At 38.2% G+C, this 24,001-nt stretch overlaps 1 protein-coding gene across 3 annotated transcripts in view; it reads left to right on the top strand.

The window, feature by feature from the left end:
• Positions 1-651: 651 nt before the first annotated feature.
• LOC126199335 (D-threo-3-hydroxyaspartate dehydratase-like) overlaps positions 652-24,001 on the top strand; it is a 126,807-nt gene continuing 103,457 nt past the window's right edge. For 2 of the 3 annotated variants that reach the window (XM_049936187.1, XM_049936185.1), the window contains exon 1: positions 652-789. In XM_049936187.1, coding sequence (XP_049792144.1) covers positions 783-789 — 7 coding nt within the window. In that variant the 5' untranslated portion in view covers positions 652-782. Of the gene's footprint in view, positions 790-20,025; positions 20,089-24,001 lie in introns of all 3 variants that reach the window. The other variant, XM_049936186.1, reaches the window with a different exon arrangement.

Genomic DNA, 24,001 nt, shown 5'->3' with positions numbered 1-24,001 from the left:
ACAAAAGAAATTTATGGACTACTAGAAGGGATTAGTTGATTTGACACGTTGTGAGGCATCAAGGAATCGTCAGTTTGGTAACAAAGGGAAGTTAGAGTGTAAAAATTGTTTAGGGAGACGAAAAGGATGAATACAGTAAGCATGTTCAAACGGATGTGGGTTGCAGTAGTTATGCAGAAATGTAGAAACTGGCATAGGATAGGCTAGTATGCAGAGCTGCATCAAATCCGATTTCAACAACAACGTTCCCGTATTGTACAGAAGTAATTCAAAACATTTAAATACATATAGTTACTGCCAGATAGAGGCCTCGCAGTTCATCCATTGCTGCTATGCGCCCCGCCCGACCTTGAATCGCCCCTTGCTACAATCTGTATCTGTAAGGACTCCGTAATACATAAAGGTGCGTCCTTATCAAGGGAAGATTCATTGATAACGTTCTTATCGCAAAAAGTTACGCAATTTGGTACTCTACAAGTCAAACATACCGTGTATCTGCAATTCTGGTGCTGGCCATTAAAAATATTAGATATTTCTCTGCAGGGATTCATCTTCCGTGTCACAGAAAACTACGAAAGCTTGTGAATTCTGGACACTAATTTATCTTTTGGCGCCAATATACTTCTCTCGCCGCTGGCTTACGACTGTCACGTGCTATCTACTGTCTGAATCGAGCAGCTGTTTATTTCGCGTCGGCCTTGGCGTTAAGAGGAGTGTGTCTTCTGTGCAAGACGAAACTGTTATGAAGTAGTGTCTCGTCTGCGCAAGGCGAACCTGTTACCATGTCAGGTACGGGTACCGTATTTGTTTCTGTAATGAGTAATAATAATAACAGCAGTATGCGGGATGTAGATCTTATCACGCAAATGACTTGCCGATGGGTATTATTTCGTAACACAGAAACGCAGTATGTTATTGCACTTTTGATAGTACTGTCATATTGTCACTGTTACTATCTCTTCCTATTTCACTCGTACCGGAACTGAGATGCGTAGTGGCTCAAATTCACAACTGAAAGCATTGGTGTCCACAGCCTGCTTCTTTATGTATATTGAACGACGAATGAAGCTACCGTAACGTTATTTATTATACACAGTGCATCCCTTGGCAAGTGTGCTACTGTACATACTATAACAGCCTACACTATACTATAGAACACGTTTCAACAGATGAAAAGAGTGAGCTCGGATAAAAACCAACAGATGAGCATCAAGGATTAAAAAAAAAAAAAAAAGATACGCTAATCGATTTTTCACGGCCGTTTCCGTGGGCATGGAAGAGTTGACGTGGCCTACATCATCATATGCTTCCCTGCATGCAATGTATGATCAATATGATAATAAAATTACTAATTGCATGTAGTTGGTTACAACTGAAGCAGTGGTCCGGAGTTCGATTCCGAGTTTTACTGAGGTGAAAAGCCCTGAAACAGAGTCTGCTCAACCTCGTGAGGCCAGATGAGGCGCTGCTTCAATAAATAGGCAATTAACATGCACCCACCAAATTGATGTGAAGTTTTCACCATGCTGGGAGGCACGCTATACTTGTTTCTTAAAGCGAAATGGGGCAATGGTGGTAGCAAGACACTTAGGTCACACTTCAACTATGGGTCAAGTAGTGAAGGATAAGGCACAGACGATGAGTCAAGCGTTATAAACCCATAAAAAGTCCCAAGGAGGGTCCTCAAATTCGGTAACTTCTGTCTGGACTTCCACAATACCTTCAGTTCTTTCGAGACATTTGACAAATGTGTACGGCCAATGCAAGCGGAAAACACAATTTTTACTAACGGTGCTCTCAAAAAATTAAACGCCAGAAACATAACAATAACAGTTGACTCATTGTTACATAAGACAGAAATAAAACAATGCGATGAATGAAATTTACACCCACACCATAGGCCTGGTAAGCGCCCAACAATTGATAAAACATTGCAGTAAGCTCTATATGCATTGCATTTATTACAGCAAACACTGTTTTAAATAAAGCAAGAAATTAAAATCTTTTACTGTGTGGGTAGGACCACACCAGAGCAATCTTTGTTATTAGTCAGTCTATATATATATATATATATATATATATATATATATATATATATATATATATATATATATATATATATATGAAAAGGAAAGAAGATTAGGGTTTAACATAGATCCTAAAGGTAATATGTCTAAATGAACATATGTCCGAAACTCAAAATATCTTCAATAAGTTTACAGACTACAAACTGGCTACCACCGTAGAGCTAGTAGATATAGAGCGTCTTGCATACCAGTTAATTCCTCAGTAGACTCTGAAAGCAGGGAGAATTTTTGTCATATAAATGAATAACTTATATTTGAAAGTTGTGGTCTTCAGTCCTGAGACTGGTTTGAATGAGCTCTCCATGCTACTCTATCCTGTGCAAGCTCCTTCATCTCCCAGTACTTACTGCAACCTACATCCTTCTGAATCTGCTTAGTGGTCTCCCTCTACAATTTTTACCCTCCACGCTGCCCTCCAATGCTAAATTTGTGATCCCTCGATGCTTCAGAACATGTCCTACCAACCGGTCCCTTCTTCTTGTCAAGTTGTGCCACAAACTCCTCTTCTCCCTAATTCTATTCAATACCTCCTCATTAGTTATGTGATCTACCCATCTAATCTTCAGCATTATTCTGTAGCACTACATTTGAAAGCTTCTATTCTCTTCTTGTCCAAACTATTTATCGTCCATGTCTCACTTCCATTCATGGCTACATTCCATACAAATACTTTCAGAAACGACTTCCTGACACTTAAATCTATACTCGATGTTAACAAATTTCTCTTCTTCAGAAACTCGTTCCTTGCCATTGCCAGTCTATATTTTATATCTTCTCTGCTTCGACCATCATCAGTTATTTTGCTCCCCAAATAGCAAAACTCCTTTACTACTTTAAGTGTCTCATTTCCTAAGCTAATTCCCTCAGTATCGGCCGACTTAATTTGACTACATTCCATTATCATCGTTTTGCTTTTGTTGATGTTCATCTTATATCCTCGTTTCAAGACGCTGTCCATTCCGTTCAACTGCTCTTCCAGGTCCTTTGTTGTTTCTGACGGAATTACAATGTCATCGGCGAACCTCAAAATTTTTATTTCTTCTCCCTGGATTTTAATACCTACTCCGAACTTTTCTTTTGTTACCTTTACTGCTTGCTCAATATACAGATTGAATAACATCTGCTTCCCTTTCACGCCTCTCGACTCTTATAACTGCCATCTGGTTTCTGAACAAATTGTAAATAGCCTTTCGCTCTCTGTATTTTATCCCTGCCAACTTTAGAATTTGAAAGAGAATATTCCAGCCAACATTGTCAAAAGCTTTCTCTAAGTCTACAAATGCTAGAAATGTAGGTTTCCCTTCCTTAATCTTTCTTCTAAGATAAGTCGTAAGGTCAGTAGTGCCTCACGTTCCAACATTTCTACGGAATCCAAACTGATCTTCCCCGAGATAGGCTTCTACAAGTTTTTCTATTCGTGTGTAAAGAATTTGCGTTAGTATTTTGCGCTGTGACTTATTAAACTGATAGTTCAATTTTCACATGTGTCAACACCTGCTTTCTTTGGGATTGGAATTATTATATTCTTCTTGACGTCTTAGAGTATTTCGCCTGTCTCATACATCTTGCTCACCAGATGGTAGAGTTTTGTCAGGACTGGCTCTCCCAAGGCTGTCAGTAGTTCTAATGGAATGTTGTCTACTCCCGGGGCCTTGTTTCGACTCAGGTCTTTTAGTGTTCTGTCAAACTCTTCATGCAGTATTGTATCTCCCATTTCATCTTCATCCTCTTCCATTTCCATAATATTGTCCTCAAGTACGTCGCCCTTGTATAGACCCTCTATATACTCCTTCCACCTTTCTGCTTTCCCTTCTTTGCTTAGAACTGGGTTTCCATCTGAGCTCTTGCTATTCATACGTTCCCTTTTCTCCAAAGGTCTCTTTAATTTTCCTGTAGGCAGTATCTATCGTACCCCTCTTGAGATAAGCCTCTACATCCTTATATTCATCCTCTAGCCATCCCTGCTTAGCCAATTTGCACTTCCTGTCGATCTCGTTTGTATTCCTTTTTGCCTGCTTCATTTACTGCATTTTTATATTTTCTCCTTTCATCAATTAAGTTCAATATTTCTTCTGTTACCCAAGTATTTCTACTAGCCCTCGTCTTTTTACCTACTTGATCCTCTGCTGCCTTCACTACTTCATCCCTCAGAGCTACCCATTCTTCTTCTACTGTATTTCTTTCCCCCATTCCTGTCAATTGTTCCCTTATGCTCTCCCTGAAACTCTCTACAACATCTGGTTCTTTCAGTTTATACAGGTCCCATGTCCTTAAATTCCCACCTTTTTGCAGTTTCTTCAGTTTTAATCTACAGTTCATAACCAATAGATTGTGGTCAGAGTCCACATCTACCCCTGGAAATGTCTTATAATTTAAAACCTGGTTCCTAAATCTCTGTCTTTACATTCAAAAGTTAATCATCAGCATATGTCACACTCTTGGGTACTGTATAGGCACTGTATTCCTAGATAAATGAAACATTATTACATACAATAAAAACTGTTATATATGTTAACTTCAACATAGCTGTAAGAACTGATGACAAATGTGCTCCACATTTAAAGAGTTAGACAGCCACAAATGGACTAAATCTAAATTTTGACCAGTGCACAAGAGTGACATAAACTGTTTCAACATGTATTGATAATAGTGTAAGTAGCTATAATTACACTGTAAAAGAAAATTTTATTCCAGATTTTGGTGTATCAAACCATGCAGCACTGTCTGTAGGTCATCACTATCAAAATTAAATACTGGCTACACAACAAAAATAGGTAGAAACTTCAGTCAAGAAAATGTGGAAGTGTTTATTACAAACCAAAGCCTAACCATGTAGTGAGCCAGCAAACATACTTCAACAAATGACAGATATAATAACTTTTCAACAAAATTCATGAGTATTTTCAGTGAATGCTTCCCTTTGTAACAGTATGGACTAAGTCTGATAAAAGTAGAGCATGAATGGTAAAATGAATTAAAATATCCATCATTAAGGGGAGGAAACTGCATATGGATGCAAAAGTTAATCAAAACCCTGAATTACTTAAATATGTAAACACATACAAAAAAAATTAACAAAGTAGTTAAGGATACAGGGTACTTCTCTGGCTCAATATTAAGTGATTATCAACACCTATTTCTTTCAGGCACTGTTTACAATGTATATTTGTACAGATATTTTGTTGATATCGGGTATTGCAGCACACTTTCTAAACAAATTAGAAGTATTTTGAATATTTTTGAACCTGCTTAGGGTTATTAAAAATTAGAAATTGAAACAATTTTTTCCCCAAAATCCTTCCTCAAATTGAGGTACCATTTAATCCAATGTTATACATTTGAAGGAGACCAAATTTTTACCAGATATACATGACATGATGGATGAGGTACTAGACTTACTTAATTCCACCTATTATGTATATTACAAGGTTAAAAAATATCACATCTTACACTTTATTTTTTATATTTTTTTCCTAATAAAAATGTTATTTTTTCTATGGTTTAGTTTATTCTGCAATAAAGCTTAGGTCTACTATACAAGTATGGACTATTGCAAGTTACAGAAAAGAATTAGAGCAGTGTTTTATAAACTTCAGGAAATAATGTACCTGAATTCTGAAAAATACAACTTGTGGGAAATTGTGAATGAAGGTATGAGTCCAATTAAACTGTGCCTCAGAACATTCCTGAAGCATAGTCTTCATTGTGCATCATTTCGTTATCTTCAAGCTTCCTCTTGGCATTCCTTTTTGCACTTCTTGCTTCTTTGGTAATTTGAAGAACGAATCTTCCACTTTCATGCACCCATTGTCTGTCACATGCAAGCAATTGATATTCCATGTTAGAGCCACATTTTATGCCTAAATTTCTCAGGACTTCCAACCTTCCTATCACTCTATCCTTGAAACATATCACTGCATCTAGTACACCAACTTTTAATGTATTTAGTCCTACAAAAACATTCTCGGGTAATCTTTTCCAAACGCAATGGTTGAAACTTCAGTTTGTATTCTGAGTGCCCCATGAAGACATGTAATAAGCAAAACAGAGTCACTCAGGTCTCTAAAAATTGGTTTTATTTCATTGATAACAGGCTCAGGAAGAGAATGCTTATGAGGGTATAATTGACCACTTTCTGTTGCTTTTTGGTAACCATACCAAGTATCTGGTCCTTTAGGGCAGAGTCTGTGAACAGGGTGGTCATCTGTGGATAACGTATGAAAGTAGGTGGCTCATACAACTTTTTTCATTGCTGTAACTCCATTGAGAGATGCAGTTTGTGTAATGGCCAGTCCATAATAACTCTGAAGAAGGTCTATTTCAGTTTCTATCAATCTGCCTTGGCCAGACAGAGATTTTCGAACAGGTAACAACTTTCCTTTGATTTATCTTCATAACTTCCTCAATCTAGCACCCATCCTCTTTTGCACATGTCCACAACACTCCAGTTTTGTTACCAAGGTATCACCATAAATGTTGAACCCATTAATTTTATTGAAAGCTTTAGAGTCGCCATTGCCTAGGTACTTCATATATCTAACGTTTTGGAGCTCAATCACACTCCACTGTAACCATATTAATTCTTAGAACACTGACTTTCAATATGTCCTTTAGTATCACTGTGGCAGGTGTCACAGTACTTAGATAAGCACTCAACATCAACAACTTTTCCATTCTCCAGAGAAGTAGCACATACAACACCATTCAAGGAATGATGTCCGAAATAATACTGGTTTCTGTAACAGAAATAAAGGGGGTATGGTAGCATACATGACCACAACATTATAATTTGATATGTTTAGGTCATTTTTCATTTGAAACCCTATAATGTACACTCCTGGAAATGGAAAAAAGAACACATTGACACCGGTGTGTCAGACCCACCATACTTGCTCCGGACACTGCGAGAGGGCTGTACAAGCAATGATCACACGCACGGCACAGCGGACACACCAGGAACCGCGGTGTTGGCCGTCGAATGGCGCTAGCTGCGCAGCATTTGTGCACCGCCGCTGTCAGTGTCAGCCAGTTTGCCGTGGCATACGGAGCTCCATCGCAGTCTTTAACACTGGTAGCATGCCGCGACAGCGTGGACGTGAACCGTATGTGCAGTTGACGGACTTTGAGCGAGGGCGTATAGTGGGCATGCGGGAGGCCGGGTGGACGTACCACCAAATTGCTCAACACGTGGGGCGTGAGGTCTCCACAGTACATCGATGTTGTCGCCAGTGGTCGGCGGAAGGTGCACGTGCCCGTCGACCTGGGACCGGACCGCAGCGACGCACGGATGCACGCCAAGACCGTAGGATCCTACGCAGTGCCGTAGGGGACCGCACCGCCACTTCCCAGCAAATTAGGGACACTGTTGCTCCTGGGGTATCGGCGAGGACCATTCGCAACCGTCTCCATGAAGCTGGGCTACGGTCCCGCACACCGTTAGGCCGTCTTCCGCTCACGCCCCAACATCGTGCAGCCCGCCTCCAGTGGTGTCGCGACAGGCGTGAATGGAGGGACGAATGGAGACGTGTCGTCTTCAGCGATGAGAGTCGCTTCTGCCTTGGTGCCAATGATGGTCGTATGCGTGTTTGGCGCCGTGCAGGTGAGCGCCACAATCAGGACTGCATACGACCGAGGCACACAGGGCCAACACCCAGCATCATGGTGTGGGGAGCGATCTCCTACACTGGCCGTACACCACTGGTGATCGTCGAGGGGACACTGAATAGTGCACGGTACATCCAAACCGTCATCGAACCCATCGTTCTACCATTCCTAAACCGGCAAGGGAACTTGCTGTTCCAACAGGACAATGCACGTCCGCATGTATCCCGTGCCACCCAACGTGCTCTAGAAGGTGTAAGTCAACTACCCTGGCCAGCAAGATCTCCGGATCTGTCCCCCATTGAGCATGTTTGGGACTGGATTAAGCGTCGTCTCACGCGGTCTGCACGTCCAGCACGAACGCTGGTCCAACTGAGGCGCCATGTGGAAATGGCATGGCAAGCCGTTCCACAGGACTACATCCAGCATCTCTACGATCGTCTCCATGAGAGAACAGCAGCCTGCATTGCTGCGAAAGGTGGATATACACTGTACTAGTGCCGACATTGTGCATGCTCTGTTGCCTGTGTCTATGTGCCTGTGGTTCTGTCAGTGTGATCATGTGATGTATCTGACCCCAGGAATGTGTCAATAAAGTTTCCCCTTCCTGGGACAATGAATTCACGGTGTTCTTATTTCAATTTCCAGGAGTGTATATATCAATGTAATCAGGAAAGACTATAGAATTTAATAAGGCATAATAAAGATTTCTGTTTTTCCACCATTTATAAGTACCCTGTATCCTTAAAGTAGCAAAGTGTGCTTCAGACAACAGATTCAATTCAAATGCTAAAAACGTATCAACATCTGTGTGGTCTGTTATAAAAAGTGAAGTTGGCAGTGAAATCGAGAGAAAATGCCCTTGTAGACTCATGTTAAATGGTAGACCTGTTCCAGATCCCAATGCCGTAAATGGATACTTCAATGATTCCTTCACTAGCTGTAATAAAATTGGTAAATCCTCACCACCAAATACAGATCCTAATATGACAGAGAGAAACTGCTCAGGTTTTAAGTTTTCCCAAGTTTCAAGCTCTGATGTTATGAAAATCATAATGCCTCAAAAAAATTTAAATCCATTGGGTTTGTATGATGTTCCCACTAGAATAATGAAAATAGTGTTTTGTAGTATGACAGAACCACTCTCCCTCATAATCAACCAGTATTTTGATGAAGCATGTTTTGCAGATTGATTAAAATATATTGAACTTCAGTCAACTCATAAAAAGGGCAAATGATGAAAAGGGACTATCTCATTGTTGTCAGTTTCTTTCAGAAATATTTGAAAGAGATACTCATGATCAAATAGCAAATTGTAATTAATGTCACAACATTATTTTACACAGCATTATTTTACATAATCAATATGGTTTTAGGAATGGTGCAGTAAAACCCACACAATAAATGAAGTGGTCTCAAAAGTTAGCAGATGTCTCTACAATAGAATGTGTGTATGAGGCATCTTTTGTGACCACACCAAAGCCTCCGAAAATGTAAATCATGACAATATTAAGGCCACTACAATTTTTGTATTATGTCAATGATAAACATGTGGTTCCTGAAGAGGGGCAGCAGCCTTTTCAGTAGTTGCAGGGGCAACAGTCTGGATGATTGACTGATCTGCCTTGTAACATTAACCAAAACGGCCTTGCTGTGCTGGTACTGCGAACGGCTGAAAGCAAGGGGAAACTACAGCCGTAATTTTTCCCGAGGACATGCAGCTTTACTGTATGATTAAATGATGATGATGTCCTCTTGGGTAAAATATTCCGGAGGTAAAATAGTCCCCCATTCGGATCTCCGGGCGGGGACTACTCAAGGGGACGTCATTATCAGGAGAAAGAAAACTGGCGTTCTACGGATCGGAGCGTGGAATGTCAGATCCCTTAATCGGGCAGGTAGGTTAGAAAATTTAAAAAGGGAAATGGATAGGTTAAAGCTAGATATAGTAAGAATTAGTGAAGTTCGGTGGCAGGAGGAACAAGACTTCTGGTCAGGTGAATACAGGGTTATAAATACAAAATCAAATAGGGGTAATGCAGGAGTAGGTTTAATAATGAATAAAAAAATAGGAGTGCGGGTTAGCTACTCCAAACAGCATAGTGAACGCATTATTGTGGCCAAGATAGACACAAAGCCCATGCCTACTACAGTAGTACAAGTTTATATGCCAACTAGCTCTGCAGATGATGAAGAAATTGAAGAAATGTATGACGAGAAGGTAGTGAAGGGAGACGAAAATTTAATAGTCATGGGTGACTGGAATTCGTCAGTAGTAAAAGGGAGAGAAGGAAACATAATAGGTGAATATGGATTGGGGGGAAGAAATGAAAGAGGAAGCCGTCTTGTAGAATTTTGCACAGAGCATAACTTAATCATAGCTAACACTTGGTTCAAGAATCATAAAAGAAGGTTGTATACCTGGAAGAATCCTGGAGATACTAAAAGGTATCAGATAGATTATATAATGGTAAGACAGAGATTTAGGAACCAGGTCTTAAATTGTAAGACATTTCCAGGGTCAGATGTGGATTCTGACCACAATCTATTGGTTATGAACTGCAGATTGAAACTGAAGAAACTGCAAAAAGGTGGGAATTTAAGGAGATGGGACCTGGATAAACTGAAAGAACCATAGGTTGTAGAGAGTTTCAGGGAGAGCATAAGGGAACAATTGACAGGAATGGGGGAAAGAAATACAGTAGAAGAAGAATGGGTAGCTTTGAGGGATGAAATAGTGAAGGCAGAAGAGGATAAAGTAGGTAAAAAGACGAGGGCTGCTAGAAATACTTGGATAACAGACGATATATTGAACTTAATTGATGAAAGGAGAAAATATAAAAATGCAGTAAATGAAGCAGGCAAAAAGGAATACAAACGTCTCAAAAATGACATCGACAGGAAGTGCAAAATGGCTAAGCAGGGATGGCTAGAGGACAAATGTAAGGATGTAGAGGCTTATCTCAAGAGGGGTACGATAGATACTGCCTACAGGAAAATTAAAGAGACCTTTGGAGAAAAGAGAACGTATGAATAGCAAGAGCTCAGATGGAAACCCAGTTCTAAGCAAAGAAGGGAAAGCAGAAAGGTGGAAGGAGTATATAGAGGGTCTATACAAGGGCGACGTACTTGAGGACAATATTATGGAAATGGAAGAGGATGAAGATGAAATGGGAGATACAATACTGCATTAAGAGTTTGACAGAACACTAAAAGACCTGAGTCGAAACAAGGCCCCGGGAGTAGACAGCATTGCATTAGAACTACTGACAGCCTTGGGAGAGCCAGTCCTGACAAAACTCTACCATCTGGTGAGCAAGATGTATGAGACAGGCGAAATACTCTGACAAATGTAAGGATATAGAGGCTTGTCTCACTAGGGGTAAGATAGATACTGCCTACAGGAAAATTAAAGAGACGTTTGGAGAGAAGAGAACCACTTGTATGAATATCAAGAGCTCAGATGGCAACCCAGTTCTAAGCAAAGAATGGAAGGCAGAAAGGTGGAAGGAGTATATAGAGGGTCTATACAGGGGCGACGTACTTGAGGACAATATTATGGAAATGGAAGAGGATGTAGACCAAGACGAAATGGGAGATAATATACTGCGTGAAGAGTTTGACAGAGCACTGAAAGACCTGAGTCGAAACAAGGCCCCGGGAGCAGACAACATTCCATTAGAACTACTGATGGCCTTGGGAGAGCCAGTCCTGACAAAACTCTACCATCTGGTGAGCAAGATGTATGAGACAGGCGAAATACCCTCAGACTTCAAGAAGAATATAATAATTCCAATCCCAAAGAAAGCAGGTGTTGACAGACGTGAAAATTACCAAACTATCAGTTTAATAAGTCACAGCTGCAAAATACTAACGCAAATTCTTTACAGACGGATGGAAAAACTGGTAGAAGCGGACCTCGGGGAAGATCAGTTTGGATTCCGTAGAAATTTTGGAACACGTGAGGCAATACTAACCTTACGACTTATCTTAGAAGAAAGATTAAGAAAAGGCAAACCTACGTTTCTAGCATTTGTAGACTTAGAGAAAGCTTCTGACAGTGTTAACTGGAATACTCTCTTTCAAATTCTGAAGGTGGCAGGGGTAAAATACAGGGAGCGAAAGGCTATTTACAATTTGTACAGAAACCAGAGGGTAGTTATAAGAGTCGAGGGGCATGAAAGGGAAGCAGTGGTTGGGAAAGGAGTGAGACAGGGTTGTAGCCTCTCCCCGATGTTATTCAATCTGTATATTGAGCAAGTAGTAAAGGAAACAAAAGAAAAATTCGGAGTAGGTATTAAAATTCGTGGAGAAGAAGTAAAAACTTTTAGGTTTGCCGATGACATTGTAATTCTGTCAGAGACAGCAAAGGACATGGAAGAGCAGTTGAACGGAATGGACAGTGTCTTGAAAGGAGGGTATAAGATGAACATCAACAAAAGCAAAACGAGGATAATGGAAAGTAGTCAAATTAAATCGGGTGATGCTGAGGGAATTAGATTAGGAAATGAGACACTTAAAGTAATAAAGGAGTTTTGCTATTTAGGGAGTAAAATAACTGATGATGGTCGAAGTAGAGAGGATATAAAATGTAGACTGGCAATGGCAAGGAAATCGTTTCTGAAGAAGAGAAATTTGTTAACATCGAGTATAGATTTAAGTGTCAGGGAGTCGTTTCTGAAAGTATTTGTATGGAGTGTAGCCATGTATGGAAGTGAAACATGGACGATAACTAGTTTGGACAAGAAGAGAATAGAAGCTTTCGAAATGTGGTGCTACAGAAGAATGCTGAAGATAAGGTGGGTAGATCACGTAACTAATGAGGAGGTATTGAATAGGATTGGGGAGAAGAGAAGTTTGTGGCACAACTTGACTAGAAGAAGGGATCAGTTGGTAGGACATGTTTTGAGGCATCAAGGGATCACAAATTTAGCATTGGAGGGCAGCGTGGAGGGTAAAAATCGTAGAGGGAGACCAAGAGATGAATACACTAAGCAGATTCAGAAGAATGTAGGCTGCAGTAGGTACTGGGAGATGAAGAAGTTTGCACAGGATAGAGTAGCATGGAGAGCTGCATCAAACCAGTCTCAGGACTGAAGACCACAACAACAACAACAACAACAACAACATCAACAACAACATGATGTGCCTGGATCAGTCTGATACTATTCTTTATTCAAATCACTCAACAGTGATAGTATCCTGTAAAACTGATGAAGACTTAATCCACCATATTGAGCAGACATTTGGGGAAGTAGGGGGATTGGTCAAGAGTAATAATTTGAAATTAAGCCTTGCAAAGGCAGAAATTATTCCACCATGAAACAATTAGCACAATGTATAGGTGAATTAAGCTATATGGACAAGAAACTGGACACGGCAAAATGTGTCAAATTCTTTAGAGTATTAACAAATAAAAATGTGTTTCGGAGTTATCATACAAACAAGATAGTGAGTTGACTGAACAGTTTCATATGTAATACGAATATCTTAAAACAATAATGGAAATTCCTGTACGGAGCTTTATGTAAAATAAGTGAAAGAAAACAACTCGTCTGTAGTGGATCAGTGTGTGGAGCACAGTAACACACAACAGAAAACAATGTTCACACTCGCTTCTGAGCATTAGCTCTTATTCCACCAGTAGCACACACAATCGCACACACTCCTGTAGCCATGGCAAGACTAATTGCTCAAAAGCTAATGTGCGTACTATTTTCTGCTATGTGTTACTGCACTTGACACACTGATGCACTACAGATGAGTTATTGTTGTTTCCTTACTTTACATTGTGAATGTCTTACATAGTATCACAGATTTATGTGAAAAAAAACCCTTAACTGTATGTTACTCATATTTTGTTTCAGTAGGTAGGTGTAGTATAATTTTCTGAGGCGGATCTGAGCAAACTAATCCACTGAAAGCTTTTAGACTGAATAGAAAGATCATCTGAGCCATGGTGAGAACTAAAAGAAACAACACAGCAAACACTTGTTTGAAAAGCTAGATCTAATGTCCATTCCAAGCATATATATGAGATTCTGATTTTCACAAAGAGAATCCCACAACTTTTTGAGGGCAACTGCTTCTTGCATCAGTATGAGACTACACACAGAGCAAGATAGATGTTATGTTCCTACAGACTAAAACTATATTAAAAAAACTCTGCATTATATGGACATGGCATTTATAAATAAAACCTGGAGGGGGCAGTGATTCAGATTCTTTATTAGTCATTCAGCATTTGTACATGCATTAGACCTCGTCAGTTCATTTACTTATTAATATTACAAAATATATATTTATATAACAGAGGGAAACATTCCACGTGGAAAAAATATATCTAAAAAGAAAGATGATGAGACTTACCAAACAAAAGCGCTGGCAGGTCGATAGACACACAAACAAACACAAATATACACACAAAATTCAAGCTTTCGCAACAAACTGTTGCCTCATCAGGAAAGAGGGAAGGAGAGGGAAAGACGAAAGGATGTGGGTTTTAAGGGAGAGGGTAAGGATTCATTCCAGTCCCAGGAGCGGAAAGACTTACCTTAGGGGAAAAAAGGACAGGTATACACTCGCACACACACACATATCCATCCACACATACAGACAAGACCTGGTCTTTAAATATGTCTGCTTGTGTCTGTATGTGTGGATGGATATGTGTGTGTGTGCGAGTGTATACCTGTCCTTTTTTCCCCCTAAGGTAAGTCTTTCCGCTCCCGGGATTGGAATGACTCCTTACCCTCTCCCTTAAAACCCACATCCTTTCGTCTTTCCCTCTCCTTCCCTCTTTCCTGATGAGGCAACAGTTTGTTGCGAAAGCTTGAATTTTGTGTGTATATTTGTGTTTGTTTGTGTGTCTATCGACCTGCCAGCGCTTTTGTTTGGTAAGTCTCATCATCTTTCTTTTTAGATATAAAATATATATTTACATTGTTGAATTTAATGTTTCTAAAAAATCTTCTAAAGAATAAAATTGGTTTGCTAACAAGAAGCTGTGGAGTTTTTCCTTAAATGATTTGATTGGCATGATTGTGACATTTTTACACAGTTTGTTGCATATTTTGATTGCCATGTAGCATTTTTATTTCTTGTTAGGAGCGGAATAAATGAAAGTAAGTTGATCTCAAGTCCTATTCAAACTCCAAATCAGGAGTTTGATGAAATGGACAGGATCGTTCCTATCATTAATGTTGATAGGAAGAGAAGTTTTGTAGAGTTGTTGGTCATTAAAAAGGAGAGGATTGATACCTCTATAAATGGGGTATGAACCCATTAGCTTGTTTAGCTTACCTTTTTACATTAAGGTGTTTTTGTTTTTGCTAGTCTGTTTTGCGTTAAGAGCAGAGTAGTATTCGTTCTTGTATTATGATCATGTCTTTGAAGTGTTACACTTAAATTTGGTAGCTCAGTCAGTTTGTAATAAACACTTTCTAGAATATATAACTTAATTACAGCTAAAATCTTACATGTGGTGAACAAAGGCTTGCTATGAGTTCTGCTATCTGTATTTGCCATTACTCTAATTGCTTTCTTCTGAATTATTAGAATTTCATGTATTTTTTTGCTGTTTCCCCAGACTGCCAACCCATATTTTAAAATACATTAAAAAAGGCCAAATATGCTGTTGACACATGACATCAGTCTATTCAATTCTTGATAACCTAACTATTACTTGTTTCTGTATGGGTGTTCTAGTTAGTTTGTTGTCAAATGTAATGCCAAAATATTTTTCATTTTATTTTTCTATTTTGGCAATCTTTGGTTGACTGAACCACATATTCTGCATCTTATTTACATTTCGTAGTAAACCATTTGCATTGAACCACGATGCTGCACTCTCTTTCACCAAATTCATTCTTTTGACAAGGTCTTCAAATATATGGCTTACAGACAGAAAAGTAGTAACATCTACGTACATATATGTCTTTACATTTGTATTATACGGTAAGTCCTTTATTTGTACCAGGAATAGAAGAGGTCCTAATTTTGATCCCTGGGGCACTCCATGTTGAACCTTAGTTGTGTCTGACAAATGACCTCCTGAACTCACCATCTGATTGCTTTTATTGAGGTATCATTTCATTAGTTTTAGACATTTACCACTTAACATCCTGTTCAGTTCTATGTACTCACACTTTTGTTTATACATGATGGTTTTAAAGACTTTGGCTAGTACTAGGATTGGTGAAACTGATCTATAGTTTGCAGGTTCAGATTTGCTTCCCTTCTTAAAGACTGGAATCACTTTGGATAATTTGAGGGCATCAGGAAAAACACCCTCTGTAAGACACAAGTTTATAGAGTATTTTAATGGGGGTACAATGTAATTTGTTATTTCTCTCAGTAGATTAGTTGAAATATTAAAAATTTCTGCACTGAATGTACCTAAATGTAACAAATACTGAAGGACACGTGGAAAAATATGTGAAAAGTTAATCTACAAGATAGTGTAGAAGGTAAATAGTATTTAAAATAATAACACCACATATATTATAACCACAAGGTTATCATATGAAGTGTTAGAATTGACAAGTCACATATTCAAATCTTTGAGTCTATGAGGTATGTTATGTGATATCAAAAATTTGATTTGCCTTCACTGTCTTCATCCATAGACAGGACTGATAGCATATATCCATAAAATTCTGTTTTGTGCTGCAACCTTGTGAGGCATTGCAGCCAGTATAGGAAAAAGTGTCTATGGAAATGTGCAATAAGAATGTTGCATAAAGTTAATAACCAAACAATTTGCAAAGGCCTTTTTTCGACCTATGGATTCTTGCACTTACACACCAATACAGATACTCCCTATTGGTATTTGTGATTTATAATAAGAGTGAATTTAAGATGAACTCAGAAAATCACAATAGAAATAATTTCCACACAGGCCACACATCCCTCTCTAGGGTTCAGAATGAATTATTGTGTTGTGGTGCATGTCTATATCCTAGAGGACATCAGGCAGGAAATTTTAAATTCCCAAATATTTAACAACAGACTAAAAAAATACACCATTCATCACTACTTGTACAATGTATGTCAATAATTGGACTCAAGTGTGTAAATTGTGCCTCAGTCTAATATTTGTATCAGATAGATTCTGATTTTGCAAGTATATAGACAGTTAATCTTGATTTGTGCAAAGTTAAAATGCTTTGTTTGAAGTATTAGATAATAACAGTAGCTGAGGACCAGTGGCTTTTTCAAAGTAGTAGCAGTTGATGAACACAATGTGTGAATGAACGCTCTTGTTATTTCATTTTCTGTGGCCATCAGTTAGGCCCTTATTTCAGTGTTATTTTAAAAATAGCACTCAGTTTTTAAATAAAACTCAACTCAAAGTAATATAATGTATAATTTATTTAGGGACAAAAAACAGTAGAACTCTAGAATCCAAAATAGGTTTGTGGATTGGTGAGAGAAGTGAAATATTATTATTATTATTATTATTATTATTATTATTATTATTATTATTATTATGTAACACGCCGTCTCGATCATTCGCCTATCTATACTGGATAAGTGTAGGATCTCGTTGGCATAAAAGTAGTACAGAAAAAATAGAAAAGACCACATATAATAAAAATCTGGCCATGTATTTTACTACAATGGAACAGAGCAGAGAGGAAATTCAAATGTATGCTTTATTGTAAACAAGAAAATTAATAACACTGTTACATGTGTTCGAGGAATTAATCTCAGATACAACAGGAAATGTTGTTTAAAAGATAAACAGTAGATTTCCCATGAAAATCATTCATGTCTGTACACCTTTCCTTTCTCTTTTTTTTCTGTTCACACACCATGTGCTATTATCCATATGGCATGAGCCAGCCTCCAGAGATTTGAAACAATTCAGGTTATGCTTTAATAGGCATAAACAGCCACTAAACAGTAATTGTGTAAAATATAATACCAACTAATTCTGACTGGGAAATGTTTCTAGGTTGTATTACAGGAAAAAAAATCAACAACTTTGACAGAAATTCTACTCCTACTCTTATTACACTAATGTTGTTTCTTTCCACTATCTCGTGCTATAGGCAAATGCCTGGATGGTTTCTTTGACAGGGTATGGCCGACTTCCTTCCCCATTCTTCTCTAGTCCAATGAGACTGATGACCTTTCTGTTTGGTCTATTCCCCCAGATAAACTCAACCATCATCAGGTGGATAGGCAATCTGATCGCCTAGTAGCCGGCACAGGGCATATTTCCCCTCCCCCTCTGCCACTCCTGCCACCAAATTGTTCATCCAAGGTTTGCACCCAGGGACGCTTGCTGGGTAAGATCCCCACTCTTGCTCTGCCTGCCTCCCAATCCCATGCCCTACAAAGGATGTAGCCACTATCATGAATAATCAGTGGTTCCCTTACTAAAATGTCAATAGATTCCTTAATGAGACAGTCCCAGAAGTTAGAGTTCTGTGTCAGAACCTTGTATGGTCCTAATTCATTCCGTGTAATTTTGATAGGCAATGTTCCACAACTGCTGACTTGTTGAGCTGCTACAGTCTAGTGTGCTGTTGGTGTTCATGGCACTGGTCTTAGACAGTAAACACTGTTAGACTTATTTAAGTCATGCCACATTAGCAAGGGAGCTGACAGAGACTGCATATCCATAGTCTGAGGCTGTCCTGAGCAGAAGACTGTCTTCCTTCGATCTTTACAAAGAATTCACCCTGTAATTCATATAATGCACCAAAAAACAGAATAAATGCAATGGCCATATCCTCCTGAGATTCCTCTTCTGTTTCAGCCAGATGTATAATCATTGTAGGGTGTAGGGCTCTCCTGGTTTGTCCCTCTGTGTGGACACTTTTCTAGAAAAATGTTGAAGTTCACAGTCAAGGATCTCTTTGGTGGAGAGGGAGCGAACCCTGTGTACCAATGTTTTGAGCACACCGTTCTCCTGGTGGCAGCTGTCTGCATGTTAGTATAGGTTAGTGTGCATTTTCTTATGGTATGTGCTATGGCTCAATGTGCCATCCTCTCTGATGCTTACCAGCACACCCAACTCCATCAAATTTGTCTTCCAAGATAAAATTGATTTTCTGGTGTATGGAATTGAGACATATGAGGAAATCATTCCACTTGTGTCTTCCAAGTGGCCATATGATTAATCTGTCATCAGTATACAGAAAGAAACAGGTATGTTTTCGTTGGACTGATTCCAGGGCTTCCCCAATGAAATTCTCCTCATACATGTTGGTAACAACTGGTGAATGTGGACGGACTCTTGCTACTCCTTCCATTTGCTCATAGTAACCATTGATGAAAAGAGTGTGTCAGTGTCAAGATATGCCAAAAGGCGCTGGTCACCTGTGTGTCAAATTTCTGGCTAATAAGTTCCAAATATTCTTGTAAAGGCAACACTGTTGTGTTGTTTTAAGCTTGACTTTCATTTATATTATTGATCTGGAAAAGTTAAAACTTATTTAATATGAAAATGAACAATATGAACATTTGATTACAAATATGCTGATAAATCATACAATGAGCGAGGAGGGGCTAATAAGGCAAGTTACTCCTATAATTTTAATTTTGAATGTCTGGAGATTTTCTCTTTCCCAACTGTCTGTTGGCAACCTGTCAAAGACTTTTGCATCAAATTTTGTAACTTGATTCTGAACCAAAGATGCATAGCTTGTATGTAAATTATTTTTACTTCTAGTACTGTGGTTGTAAATTTACAGTTTATCCTAGAGTCACTCCTCATATTAACAACAAATACTAGTTGGAAATAAATACAGGATGTCCATAAAAGAATGTCCCAATTATAAATTTTGATACTATCAACTATAAGCATCGTAGAGTGTTGGTTCAAGGTCACAATTAAAGAGGAACTCAAACAGTTTTAGATAAGCATATGCATGAGCACCACTTTGTTTTCCCACTTGCAGTGAAACATAGGCAAAATGGTCACTCCTGAGCCTGAAGTGTTTTCTGCTCTACAGTTTGCTAAGAGTGAATCTGTAATTTGAGTTCAACATACATTTTGTTTAAAGTTTAATTTTGATCTCCTACATGGCAAAAATAACCACCGATTATATTGTCAATTTGAAAAGACTGGATGTATTTGTTATGGGAAAAGCAAGGGATGACCAAAAGTATCTGAAGGGAATGTTGACTGCGTCATTGCATGTCACCTTTGTAGTCTTAAATAGTCTATTCAGGAAGCAAGTTTTGAACTTCAGCTGTCAAAGATGACAGTGTAGGAGATTTTATGAAGACATTTACACATATGCCCATACTGGTTACAGTTGGATATGCTTTAAAACCAAATGGCTATGGTGTATTTTATAACTTTGCAAATGAATTGTTGCAGGGGGAATGTGGCTTTTTGATCATGTGGCGTTGTAATGAGACGACATTTCATCTAAGTGCAGAGGTAAATACCAATAATGTTTATATCTGGAGATCAGAATATCCTCATGAACCTGTACAGTATCAAAGAAATTCCCCAAAATTAAATGTTTTCTGCACTGTGTTTCGACGTCAAGTGTACGGACCATTTATTTTCACTGAAGCTACCATAACAGGAGTGTCTTATCTGGATGTGTTGCAAGAAGTGCTCTTTACCAATTAAAAGCTGAACTTGAAAACTTTATATGGCAACAAGATGAAGCCACTTCCCTTTTCCATATCTTTGTACAAGACTGGTTGAAAATCGAAGTCCCGGACCATTGGATTGGTCGTAATGGACACTATGACGCATGTCTCTTCTGCCAGCCTCCACATTCACCTGACCCTACACCATGTGAATTTTTGCTTTGGGGTGTTACGAAACACTGCAGAATTGAGACACATAATTACAGAGGCTATTGCTTCCACTACTCAGGATGTGTTAGCTACAGTGTGGCAATAATTACATTTTGGGTTGGATGTGTGCCCTGTAAGTAAAGGTGCATATATTGAACATTTTTAAGAAAAAATAGGTTAGTTTACCTTCAACACAAGACAAGGAGAGAGGTTCCTATAGTAAGTGGAATGCAGGCAAACTGAGGTTTACAGTTAATACATCCACATGTTGGCACCAGCTCAGTTGTTATCTATCTGGATCACTAGGAATTTCACACATGGATTTCATTTAGATTGTGACTGTTGATCTCTGCTTCTGGTAACTATGAGTCATTTTTATTTGAAATTGAATAGAATGAGTTTTTGTGAGATTAAGAGTTAATTTGTTTGCTGTGAATCAGTTGTAATTCTGTCCCACTTTTCTAGCTGGCTCCTGCTAGATCACAGAAAATTCCAGCACAGCAATTTTTCTTGTTTGGTTCTTGAAGAACTCAGTTTGCAATATTGTATATTGCATTTACTGTAGATAATCCTTTACCAAAGCCAAATCTATGAGATATTAAAAGGTCATTGTTGGATCAGTGATTCTATATTCTTTTTTGAGCTAACTCCTCAAAATAACACTAACAATATGGGAACGAGGCAACTGGCTCTATGATTGTAGGTAACTTACTCGTCTCCACTTTTGTAAATGGGTACTACTGTTGCACGTTTCAGGAAATACACTTTAACTTTTTGATGTATTACAAAGATAACACAAGGGAGGTGCTATCAAGTGAACACAAGATTTTAGAAGTACTTAGGTTGAAGCGTCACCATAGTAAATAAGGTTACTGCTTGAATTGGGGAAAAAAAAAAAAAAAAAAGACACTGTGTGATTGTGAATTACATACTGGATGTATAATGGATCTGCTTTCGGTGGTGTATTTTTTCTGTCTATATGTTTTCTATTACTATTAGGAAGAATTCATAGAATGTAGTGGCCAATGATTTAAACCAAACTTCATCTGCCTCACACCTGCTGTCAACAGTTAATTGAATATTGTTAACCTCACCAAATTTATGTATTTCATTCCTCATAATGCTTCAAATCCTTGTAGATTTGTTCTTGACATTTTATAGTTATTGTGCATAGTGCATGATTTTTGTCATTCTGTTGACACAGAGAAGAATTTTGCTGCTTTGCTTGTAATGCTCCTTCAAGTTTAGAGTGGAGCTAGTGCTCTGCATTAAATAAATTTCTGTTCCTGACACAAAATATACGCTTTCCTTTTACTCAGATTTCACTGTAATTGTCCTCAGCCTGTAATAAAATTCATAGTGCTGTCAGAATATTTTTAAGAAAAGGTGAAATGCATCAGGCACATTGCCAGCAAAATGGGACTTTTGATAAACCAAGAGAAAACAGAATATATTGAAATAAGTCAAGTAATAAGCCTAAATCCACACTTTTAAACTGACCACAATTCTAGATTCAAAAAAGTTCATCAGTTTATACTTTGGATTCTGCTTCAGCAGCAAAAGTATCATAACACTGGATATAAATGAGAGAATAGTCCAGGATCAAGATGTCTGTACATTCTAAGCAGTCCATTCAAAAGTAAAACTTTGTCAGTCATGATGAAGATTAAGATGAAGACATATAATACCATCATCTGCCCAGTAATACTGTATGGATTGGAAAGTTGGATGCTTACCAAGAAAGGAAGAGAAAAACTGAAAATTTTCGAAAGAAAAGTGATGAGAAAAATATTGGTACCTGGGTTGGAGATTGACATCTGAAGAGTGTGAAATAATACTGAAATTTATCAGCTAATGAAGCAACCCACTATTATCCACAAATTAAAATGTAGGAGTCTGCAATGGACTGGGCATGTGTCTGGAATGGAAACCAACAAAATCACTAAGAAGGCATTTGGGGACACTCTCCAAGCAACAAGACCATTTTGCCAACCTCACACATGGTGGAAAGATGACATAGAAAGGATGCTGCAGCACTGGGAATTCCTGCAGGATGGAGAGAGACAGTGAGGCATAGAAGAAGAGGGAAGCAGATTGTTGATGCAGCAAGTGGTTTACAGGGCTTGGGATTGCTGAAAAGAAAAAGAAGAAATTCCTCACCTATACTTGACCTTAACAGCTTCCTTCCAGTAAATTACTCTGTAGAGCAGGTTTCCCAAACTGCATTCCTTGGAATACTGGTATTCTGTGGGAAGTGAATAATGGCTTCGTGAAAAACTGTTAATAATAAGGCATTTTTTCTTCTTTTTTTAAATTATGATTCCATGTTATTAGCTACGATTTAAAGTTGAAGTAGCCAAAATGAAATAACTTACAGAGAACTGATGTCAGGTAGGAGAGATTCAAATGATGTAAACTGGACTTGAAGTGAGTTTAGAAGGTGGTTCATCCCAATACATTTGGATTATATTGCAGTTGGAAGCCAGTTCACATTTTGCAATTCACCATATACAAATGGAAGCACATCTTCTTCTTTTAACCCCATAAGAAAGAAGAATCGCCTAATACTAAGCAATGTCACAAATCTGGTTAACTTCCACAGTGTCAGAATAAATTATGACAAAATTATGATTATATCAGTGCATGTGAAAGAATTTCCAGTATTGTCACCAGCATATGTAATTCAGTCCAATAAACATAGCTTGCAGACTGTTAGCAGTTCTGAGGTTAATATCAACTAGTTCACTAGAGATTTCAAGACACAGTGATATCACACAGTTTCATATTCTTTATAGACACTCTTGTTGTGCGTGTTATATCAAGGTGCCGAATCTCACCTTAACCAAATGGAAAAAAAGAGATATTAGCGGTGTACGGGTCAGACAAGGACTGCAGACTCTGGGGTAGAGATGGCTATATAAAGGCTGATATGGGAACCTGATGTGACTGTTGAAATTACATAGTGCTTTGAAATTCAGTGAGGTTACATTTTACTACTTTGCATGAACTCTTATCACTTCACTGTTGTTTGTGTTATTAAAATGTTTCAGGTTAGTAATTCACAACTGTTAATGGAACAATATTATTACGTTGCTTTTGGAATTCCCTATTTATGAGTATGGCATCCTTCTTGATATAAATACTTTACGATTCTAAATTATTCAAATTCTTATTTACTGTCTGGATTAACTAATGAGAAGTGTTGTCTGATTTAGAAAAAATACAGCAATAAAATTATATTGTCATATTTCAGAATCTTGCAGTCATTAGAACAAAATAGGCAACCAACATGTGGAGGGTTTGAACTTTTGATGTCAATTATCTCTTAAGTTAATTAATTTTAGATAATTCTAAATTTGTTCTCAGAAAGTCTCGCATGCATGCTTTCAAATGACTGTTAACAAAACGTACTCACATGTTTATTAGTGGACAAATTTTTCCAATTATATGACGTTGTTGTAACATTAATTATCTGTGTCTATAAATTACTAATGCTTCTTCTTAAATGAGTTGTGTTATTGTAATTGTAAGAGATGTTTGTG

This window comes from Schistocerca nitens, chromosome 8 (assembly GCF_023898315.1).
Source record: "Schistocerca nitens isolate TAMUIC-IGC-003100 chromosome 8, iqSchNite1.1, whole genome shotgun sequence".
NCBI classification, from domain to species: Eukaryota; Metazoa; Arthropoda; class Insecta; order Orthoptera; family Acrididae; genus Schistocerca; species Schistocerca nitens.
Note: the sequence above shows the minus strand (reverse complement) of the source record. Positions and strands in the feature narration are given on the sequence as shown.